We start from the raw sequence: 9,797 nt of genomic DNA, 5'->3' as shown, positions 1-9,797 counted from the left end.
AAGTTTCCTTACATTTTTTTTACCACGATTTTCAGTTCATTTTCCCTCAGCTTCTCAGGTTTTTTTCCTCACTTTTCTTCCTTTTCCTTCTCCTTTCACTCACATATTTTTCCCTTACACTTTGTCCCCATTCTGGCCCTTTTCTCATCATGCTTTTCCCCATTTTTCTCCTGAGACCTTTCCCTGCATTTCTAAATTTTACACGCTTATCTCCTTGTTTTTTTCAGTCACTTGCTCCACTATTCCCTCACCTTTTCTCCCAATTTCTTCTCACGCTTTTCTTCTTTTTTGCCTCATTTCCCTCTCCCTCACCCTTTACCCCATTTTCCTGCTTCTACCTTTTTTCCCGTGCCCCGCTTTCCCTAATTTTTTTGTCTTATTTTGCCCTCCATTTCCCCCCATTTGTCTTCGATTTACCCTCAGGACACCCCCAAGACACAGAGAACCCTTGGCCCCTACTCCAGGTAGGGCCCAAAAATGGCTGCAGACCTCCAAACCTTCAAAATGACCTCACAATCGCCTTAAGAAAGTTTATTTTCGGTACTAATGGTACGTTTCATACAGCTGGAAACATTATTATTTAGTAGTTACGTAGTCTGAGGGAATAACTGGCGTAAATAGCAGGAATAAATGACTAATCGTAGAGGTGATCGTGTTGATAGGGCTGAATGCGTGTGAATTCGTCCGTATTATGAAAAACGTGGGTGCTAGCGCCGGACTTACACAATTTAACTAACCATGCTTTTTGTCAGGCGTCTCCCCGCCCACACGACCCCGAATGCCCCCACCCGACCCTGGCCACGCCCACCGCCGCGGGCCCCGCCCACACCCGGCGGCGCGGCCCCGCCCCCTTGCGCGCCTACGTCACGCGCCGGCGGCGCCGTCGGCGCTGGCCCCCGGCGGGCGGGAAGATGGCGGCGGGCAGCGGGGGCGGGGGCGGCGGCGGCGGCCCTGAGGCGCCAGGTGGGGCCGAGGGGGCCGGGGCGGGGCCGAGGGCGGGGCCGGGGGGGTGTGGGGCGGGGATGGGGGGGTGCCATTGGGGGGGCGTGTGGGGCTGCCGTGGGGCGGGGTGTGGGGCTGGAGGGTGGAGATGTGGGGGGGATGTAGGGCAGAGATGCGGGGTGCAGTGGGGCAGAGATGGGGGGACGGGTCACGGCTGTGGAGTGCAGCGGCGAGGGATGTGTGGGGTTATAGGGGAGGGATGTGAGGTGCCGTGGGGCAGGCACGGGGGGATATGGGGCAGAGATACTGGGTGTAGTAGAGGAGGGTGCTGGGAATGGTGACGGGGTCCCTGGTCCCGTGTCCCCCCCGCGATGTCATCCCGTTATTCCTCCGCCCCATCACCCGGTTTTGGGTGGTCCCTGCAGGTTCCAGCCCTTGCCGTGCCCCCCGAGGGGAGCCCTGAGGGCCCCGCGCATGCTCCGAGATGACCAGCAAGGACCCCCCCGAGGTCTCTGGTAAGGGGAAGGGGACACACAGCGGGCACGGGGGACGGGGACGATGCACGGTGGGGACATCGAGCCCTCCCCCTGGCAGAGAGGAGCCACCTGAAGGTTTTCCTGCCCCGGAAGCTGGTGGAATGTTTGCCCAAATGTCCAGTCCTCCCCAAGGAGCAGCTGCGCTGGAACACCAACGAGGTGGGGGGGGCACAAGGGGACGTGGGGTGCTCGCAGGAAGGGATGTGGGGACACGGGAATGGGGCGTGGAAGGGACGCGGAGTGTACAGGAGGCACTTGGAGATGTGGGAGGGGATGTGGGGACACAGGGAAGGGGCATTAAAGGGACCCGAGAGGGTGGGGTTGGCTGGGGATGGTGGGAATGTGGCAGGACAGGGGACGTCAAGACAGTGGGACAGTGTGTCAGCAGGGGTGGAACAACGGAGTGATACAGTGGGTGGGGGACCGGAGGGACAGAGGACACAAATGGGCCACTTGTTCCCCCAGGAAATTGCCTCGTACCTCATCACCTTTGAAAAACACGACGAGTGGCTCTCGTGCTCCCCAAAAACCAGGTGGGGGGGACCGGGGGGGTGCCCTGGGGGGCTGGGAGGGTGCCCTGGGGGCTCCCGGGGGGCCCCCTGACCCCGTGTCCAGGCCACAGAACGGGTCGGTGATCCTGTACAACCGGAAGAAGGTCAAGTACCGCAAGGACGGATATTGCTGGAAAAAACGCAAGGATGGGAAGACGACGCGCGAGGACCACATGAAGCTGAAGGTGCAAGGGGTGGAGGTAGGAGGCGGGGAAACCCAAAACAGAGCTCGACCCCTCCCCAAAAAAGCACCTGATGCCCCCCAAAGTTTATCCATAAAACTGCCCCTGGTTCAGGTGTGGGGAGCTGGGAGGGGGTGGCTGGGAATGCACAGGGAGGGACATGAGGATGTTGAGAGGGGGCTCAGAGGGTGCTGGGTGCCCTCAAGGGACAGTTCTGGTGTGCTGGGGACACCCAGTGGGTAGTTTAGGTGGTCCATGATCCCCATCTGTTTGTGTAAAGGTGCTGGGAGCTCCCCTAGTTGGTGGTTTAGGGGTGTCGGGACCACCAGGGGAGTGGTTTGGGGGTGTCAGGCTCCTCCAGAAAGTTTGGGGTCCTCCGTACCTGCGTGTATGTAAGACCCTCCACGGGATGTGGGTATTCCTGCAAAGGCTGCTTTGGGGCTTCTTATCAAGGCAGCAGGGTCCCCCAATCCACGCTGTCCCCCCAGTGCCTCTACGGCTGCTACGTCCACTCCTCCATCGTCCCCACCTTCCACCGCCGCTGCTACTGGCTGCTGCAGGTAACGGGGGGCACCGGGACCCCCCTCAACCCACCCAGACCCTCCCCAGGCCCTCCCCAGCACCCCTCTGTGCCCCCAGAACCCCGACATCGTCCTGGTTCACTACCTGAACGTGCCGGCCATGGAGGAGTGTGGCTGCCCCTGCGCCCCCCAGCTCTGCAGCCCCCCCCTGTGCGCCGGGGCCCCCCCGATCTGCGCCGCCACCGCCGACCCCCGCGAGTGGCTCAAGTGGTCCCAGGAGGAGCTGGTGGCCCAGCTGCGCCCCATGTGTGAGTGGGGGGCTGCTCCAGAGCCTTTCCCAGAGGGATTTTACCCGTGGTTATGGGGAGAAGTGAGGTTGTGGGAATGGGAGGGGAGGGGCTTGGCATTTTGGGAGAGAGCGGCCTAAATCACTTTTTTCTGACAGATTTGTTTGCCCCTTTCACAAAGTTTACAGGATAAAGTGGGGCTGGGGAGGGGGAGGATGCCCGCAAAGCCCCTCTTGGTGTGATTTTGCCCCCCTTTGCCTGTGGGATGGAGTAGAACTGGAGCAGCATAAAGCTGGTTTTGGAGGGTTGGGGAGGACACCCCAAAGCCCTTTCTTGAGGAATTTTGCCCTTGCTTTCCTGCAGGATGAAGTGGGGCCGAGGCAGGGGGGTGCGTGTGGCTCTTTCTGGGGGGGCTGGATAGTGAGTGCACCACACAACTCCCTTCCTGAGGGATTTTTCTGCTCTCTCCTGCAGTCCACGGGGTGAAGTGGGGCTGTGGGAATGGGGGAGCCCCCCCTGGGCTGTCCCTGGAGCAGCTGGTGCAGCACGTCCTGGAGCGGCACCAGGCCCGGCCGCCCCCCCGGACCCACGCCTGCCTCTGCGCCAGGGGGCTGGGTGAGAGAACACCCCCCAGAACCCCCCGATCCCTAGGGAACCCACCGCCGCTTCCTGGGGCTCCTCCAGCTCAATGGTACCCCCAAACCCCTGGGGACCCCACTGGGACTCCCATCCCATCCTCCCAGGACCTCCCTCCTCCTTCTTCCTGGGGTACTCCTGAACCCTCCCTGGGATCCACCCAAACCCACTGCGATGCCCTGATCCCCCTTGTGACTCCCCAGAAACCCTTGGGAGCCCCAGAACAGCCCCTGCGACCCCAAAACTGTCCTTTGCAGCCACGTAGAACTGCCCCAAACCCCTCAGGACAGCGCCAAATTCCTCTGGTCACCCTGAACACCCTTGGAACATCCTGAATCTCTTCGGGATCTTCCCAGATTCCCCTCAGGACTTTCCTTGAAACCCCGAAATCTCCCCCCAGACCCTCTCTGTCCCCGGCTAACGCCCCCCCTTGCCCCCCACAGGCACGTCCCGCCACAAGTGCGGCAGCACCAAACACCGCATCATCTCCCCCAAAGTGGAGCGGGGGGGCGCGCCGGGGGACCCCCCCAAACCCGCCCCCTCCTCCCCTGACACCACCCAGCCCTCCCCAGGCCTGGGGGGGGGCACCGTACCCCCCGAGGGGCCCCGAGGAGCCCCCCCGTTTCCTCCCGCGGCAGGGCTCCCGCTCCTGGTGGTGGCCAGTTTGGGTGGGGGGGCAGCGCCGGGGGGGCCCGAGCAGCCGCTGGGCCTGACGCCCAGCCAGCACCTGGTGACCCCCGAGGGGACCTGTCCCACTGCACCGCCGCCCCCGGCTGCCTTCGACCCCGACTGCTTCCTCAACAGCCCCCGCCGCGGGCAGACCTACGGCTGCGAGGCCGAGGCCCCCCCCGGTGCGCCCCCCCCGCCCTCGGCCGCTCCCTCCAAACTGGAGGAGGAGGAGGGGGAGGAGGAAGAGGAGGGAAAACAGGGCACAGTTCCCCAGGAGCCCCTCTGTGAACTCAGCGCCGCCCCCCTGCCCCAGCCCCCTTTCCCCCTCCCCTTCCCTGAGCTGCTGGTAGGGGACACGGGGGTCCCACCGAGCCCGCAGGAGCCCCCCCACACTCCCCACCTGCCCTCTTCCCCCACGAGCCCCCCCAGCGACCCCCCCGTGACCATCACCGATTTCTCACCAGAGTGGTCGTACCCTGAGGTGAGCGCTGTGGAGGGTGTCCCCCCACATCACCCCCTCCCCTGCCATCCCCGGGGGTGCCCGGTGACCCCGCCGTGTCCCCTCAGGGTGGGGTGAAGGTGCTGATCACAGGTCCCTGGGGGGACCCCGGTGCCTACTCCTGTCTCTTCGACCGCACCTCGGTTCCGGCCGCGCTGGTCCAGCCGGGCGTCCTGCGCTGCTACTGCCCCCGTGAGTGTCCCCGAGACGGGGTCCCCGCTCGCGTCCCCCCTTCCCGCGGTGCTGACCCCCTGCCGTGTCCCCCCGCAGCCCACGAGGCCGGAGTGGCTGCCCTGCGTGTGGCCTGTCCTCCCCGGCTGCTCTCGGCCGCGGCGCCGTTCGAGTACCGGGCACGGGGGGTGGCGCGGGGCCCCGCCGGGGCACAGCTGGACTGGCTGGCACTGGATGGTGAGTGAGGACCCCCCAGGAGGCACCCCTTGAATGGGAGAAGACTCCCCCGAAGCAGCTCATGCCCCCCGGGTCACCCCTTTTCCAGAGGCCCAGTTCCGTCTGTCCATCCTGGAGCGCCTGGAGCAGCTGGAGACACGTCTGGGGGCCATGCCCACCCCTGCACCCCTTCTGCCCCCACGGGGAGCCCCCTCCGAGACTCCCCCCGAGCAGGTGAGGCCTCCCAACACCTGAGTCACTGCATGGCCCCTGAAGATCCCTGTGTCCTGATGTCCTGTAACGTGCTCTGGTGTTGCCTGGAGTCTCTTGTATCTGCTGGAATCAGTGTTCACTAGGCCCTTCCACGTACCTTCATGTTCATAAGGGTCTCCTGATGTTCTCTGACGTTCCCTTGTGTCCACTGATGTCCTCGCCATCTCACCGTGTCCCCCAGTGGCCTGAAGTTCCCTGGTCGCTATCCCCCTCCACTATCCCTTGACACCTCCTAGGAGTCCCAAATGCTCCCTCCCACCCCCTGTGCCACCCTTGCTATGTGTCCTGGCGTTCCCTGACGTGCTCCCCGGGGTCAGGGGCCAGGGTCATCCTTTGAGGCACGGGTGGTGGCCATCTGTGAGGCCATGATGGCACAGCCGGGCTGGCTGGGGACCTCGCTGGGGACATCGAGGACCTCGATGCTGGTGCACGGGGTGACGTTCCGTGGCATGACGCTGCTGCACCTGGCGGCCGCCCAGGGCTATGCCAGCCTGGTGGAGGCTCTTCGGCGCTGGCGGTGAGTGAGGACACCTGGGGACACCTGGGGACACCTGGGGGTGGGGGCTGGTCGGGGATGCGGACTGGCATGAGGTGGGGATAGTGATGGGCATCCCCCCAAGAAATATGCCTAAGTGGAGGTGACCCTCTCTGGGCTGTGTCCCTGGGGGGATGTGACACCTGTCCATGTCCCTCCCTGTCCCTGCAGGGCGCTGGCAGTTGACAGCCTGGAGCTGGAGCAGGAGATCGACCCTCTCAACGTGGACCATTTCTCCTGCACCCCCCTGGTAAGGGGACACTGAGGACCTTGGGGGCACTGTAGACGTGGTGGTGGCAGGGCTGGGAATGCAGCGGCATCAAGGGGATGGGCCACAGGGTGGTGTCTCCGGAAGGGCTGGAGCGATACCAGGGATGTAATCTCGAGACAAGGGACGCCTTGGGGACCCCGTGTTGACACATGACTCCGTGTCCCCAGATGTGGGCATGTGCCCTGGGGCACCGGGAGGCGGCGGAGCGGCTGTGCCGCTGGGACCGGCGGGCGCTGGCCGTCCCCGACACCCTGGGGCGGCTGCCGTTGGCCCTGGCACGTGCCCGTGGCCATCTGGCCCTGGTCACCCGCCTCGAGGAGCTGCAGGTGTCACCGGTGTCACCGCGGTGTCACCTGCCTGGCCTGCGCATCCCCTCCCCGCTCTCTGCCAGTCCCGACACAGGTATGGCCCTGGTACCTTGTACCCTCCCTGCCTGCTGTCACTGTGTGCTGTTGTCACTGTCCTGTTCTGGGCTCCCTGGTGTCACTGCCCCCTCACTGCTTCTGACACCTGTCACTGTCACCATGTTCCCTCCCTGCCCCCAAAGGCATCACTGGTCCCCCTCCAGCCTTTCCCCACTGTGTGCCCCCCTGTCCCCTGTCCTTCCCCAGCATCTCTGTGTATCCAGGTGTCCCAGGATCCCCCTCCATGGCCTTTGTGACTGCTCCTGTGTTCCCTGTGCATCCCCATGTCCCCCTTGTTCTCTGTCCTCCTCGGCTTCTTTGTGTCCCTGGTGTGTCCCCATGGTATCCCCTGTCCTCTTGCCATGCTCTGCATGCCCCTCTTCCCCTCGGGGTGTGTCTCTCCAAGACTGGACATGCCCTGCCATGTCCCCCTTGTCCCTAGGGCTGAGCACAGCCAGCAGCCTGTCGTCCCCATCGGGGCTCTCGGAGGGTCCTGGCTCCGTCCCGCTGCTCCCTGGCCCCCCTGGCCCCTCTGAGGATGAGAGCTGGGGGGTGGCAGTGCCCCCCAGCCCCCCTGAGGATGCCCTGGCCCCGCCCTCTGACACCCTGCAGGTAAAGGTGGGGAACAGCCAGGGTTGGGGACACCCTTAGGGCAGGAAAGTCCCAATGTGCCCCGTCCCCAGGCCGAGGTGGTGACGCTGGCGCGACAGATCATCGAGGCAACCCCTGAACGCATCAAGCAGGAGGCACCGGGGGGGCCACCGGGGGTACTGGGAGCAGCAGGGGGGACCCTGGGGACAACGGGGACACCGGGGCCGGCTGGGCCAGCAGGGCTTGGTGCCGCCATGGCCTGGCTGGCCACGTACTTGGAGAGTGTTGACCGTCCCTCCGCGCCTCCTCACAGGTACTCTGGGGTCAGGGGATGTCCAGGGGCACCCTCAGATCCCTGGGGGGGTCACCCACATCCAGCAGCACCCCGGGATACTCTTGGGGATCCCGTTGCTTGGGACATCTAGAATCCTGTTGGGAGGGTCCTTTACATCCTATGCTACTGCAGTGTCTCCATGGTGGGGGTTTCCCACATCCTGCAAAACCCCAGTGTCCCTCTGGGGGGATCCCCTGGCTCCTGGGAGAACACCACAGTGTTCTCTCAGGGACATCCAGTGACATTCAGATTCCTTCCTGGGTGTCTCCTGTCCTCCTGTGGGGTGCCAGCCCTCGCCCCCTGACCCTTCTGTGTGTTCCCCAGAGCGGAGGTGGCCTCACGAGGGTCCCTGGGGGTCCCTGAGCAGCCGGCCCCCCCTTCAGCCGCAGGCTGGGCTGAGTTCCTGAATGCATCAGGGGGGGCACGGGGTGATGGGGGGGCCGTGGCCCTGCTGACCCTCAGTGACCAGGAGCAGCACGAGCTCTACGAGGCCGCGCGCCTTGTCCAGGGCGCTTTCCGCAAGTACCGGGTGCGTACCCCCTGCTCCTGGCACCCCAAAACCCCCCGGGGCCCTGCTGGGGCCTCCCCAGCACTGCTGACCCCCCCACCCACCTCGCTGCCCCCAGGGCCGGAGGCTGAAGGAGCAGCAGGAGCTGGCTGCCGCCGTCATCCAGCGTTGCTACCGCAAATACAAACAGGTACTGGGGTGTGGGGGGCCCAAAAACCCCCTATGGACCCCTCTTGGGCACCCCCTGGGCACCCCGGACCCCCCCTAACCCTCTCTCTCTGCCCCACAAGCTGACCTGGATTGCTCTGAAGGTAACAGGGTCTCCCCGGGGAGTGTTGGGGAGGCATCCAGATTTTCAGGACTGTTTTGAGGGCTCTGGATGCCTGGGGTCCAGAGCATGTGGATGTGGGGATTGTTGCTTGGGGATATTGGGGTGGATTTGGGGTGCCTCCCTCTGTATCCCCTCTGTCTCCCCAGTTCTGTCTGTTCGAACAGATGACACAGGTGCTGGGACAGCGGGGTGACATTGGGGTCCCTGTTTGAGGGTGCCGTGACACTGGTGTCCCCCGTGTCCCCCCAGTTTGCCCTGTTCCAGCGGATGACGCAGGCCGCCATCCTGATCCAGAGCAAGTTCCGGAGCTACGCGGAGCAGAAGCGATTCCAGCGGCGCCGGCGCGCGGCTGTGCTCATCCAGCAGCGCTTCCGCAGCCTCCGCCAGCACCGGTGTGACCAGGGGCACTGGGGGACGCTGGGGACACGGGGTACTGGCAACAGAGAAGTCCTCACCCTCCCCTCCATTCCCCCCAGGAGCACCTTCCTCACCCTCACGCAGGACCAGGCAGCCCGGAAAATCATGAGGTTCCTGCGGCGCTGCCGCCACCGGTACGGGGATGAGTCAGAGGCACAGGGAGGAGGGGACGTGGTGGAGGAGGACTGGGTCGGACACAGGGAGGGGAAGTGAGGAACGTTTTGAGGTGAAATGGGGTTATTGTGGGGCAACACAGGGACATGGGTTGAGACTGGGAGGTATCACACGGGGGTGGGTGAAGACAGGTGATGCTGGGGGGGGTCGGGGACAGGTGACACTGTGGGGGCAGAGTCTCCACAGAGCCTGACACACCCTCGTCCTCAATTCATGTTCCCTCGCTCAGGATGGAGGAGCTAAAGCAGAACAAGGAGGTGGACAGTTTACAGACGCGGGGCCTGGCCTCGTGACCTCCCCCCGCACTGAGGATCCAGGCTCTGGGGGGGCTCCAGTCCCCCCCCCACGGGGGACCCAGGCATTGGGGCGCCTCACTACCCCCTCACAGGGGAGCTCAGCCTTGGCGGGGGAGATCTTCCTGTCCCCTCGAGGCGTTTCTGTGTGTCTGGGTGTCCCCGGAGGGCCTGGGGGCAGGGGAAGAAGGGGGAAGAGCTACCCCGCGCCCCCTCTCCACTCGCCCGTGTACCCCGCCCCGCATGGCCCACTCCCCTCCGCCCCGTGCGGGCACTTTGTACAAAGTTCCATTAAAAAATGAGGAAGCGGGAATAGAACACCCGGCGCCCGTGTGCGTGTTTGTGTGTGGGGAGGGACGCTGCAGGGGACGGTGGCCGGGAGGGGACACCGCCGGGGGCGCGGCCCCGCACGGGAAGGCGCCGGCGGGCTCTGATGGGTGCGCCCTTTGAGGGAAA

General features: G+C 64.5%; 1 protein-coding gene across 4 annotated transcripts; it reads left to right on the top strand.

Annotated features, from left to right (window-relative positions):
* The first annotated feature begins 889 nt into the window (after positions 1-889).
* CAMTA2 (calmodulin binding transcription activator 2) lies at positions 890-9,659 on the top strand. 4 transcript variants are annotated; one of them, XM_066340492.1, is made up of 22 exons: positions 890-963; positions 1,368-1,457; positions 1,537-1,637; positions 1,944-2,011; positions 2,094-2,229; positions 2,700-2,771; positions 2,851-3,040; positions 3,494-3,634; positions 4,099-4,805; positions 4,892-5,015; positions 5,094-5,231; positions 5,320-5,444; positions 5,801-6,000; positions 6,190-6,268; positions 6,457-6,691; positions 7,136-7,305; positions 7,377-7,597; positions 7,943-8,147; positions 8,245-8,316; positions 8,707-8,849; positions 8,934-9,008; positions 9,278-9,659. In XM_066340492.1, the coding sequence occupies exons 2-22, from the start codon at positions 1,427-1,429 to the stop codon at positions 9,339-9,341; spliced, it is 3,297 nt and encodes a 1,098-aa protein (XP_066196589.1). In that variant the 5' UTR covers positions 890-963; positions 1,368-1,426; the 3' UTR covers positions 9,342-9,659. The 4 variants fall into 4 exon arrangements, with proteins under 4 accessions (XP_066196589.1, XP_066196587.1, XP_066196590.1 ...); XM_066340490.1 differs by having other exon boundaries at positions 8,707-9,008; XM_066340493.1 differs by lacking the exons at positions 8,934-9,008; positions 9,278-9,659 and having other exon boundaries at positions 8,417-8,765.
* The last annotated feature ends 138 nt before the right edge of the window (positions 9,660-9,797 follow it).

This window comes from Sylvia atricapilla, unplaced genomic scaffold, assembly GCF_009819655.1.
Source record: "Sylvia atricapilla isolate bSylAtr1 unplaced genomic scaffold, bSylAtr1.pri scaffold_95_arrow_ctg1, whole genome shotgun sequence".
Classification (NCBI taxonomy): Eukaryota; Metazoa; Chordata; class Aves; order Passeriformes; family Sylviidae; genus Sylvia; species Sylvia atricapilla.
Note: the sequence above shows the minus strand (reverse complement) of the source record. Positions and strands in the feature narration are given on the sequence as shown.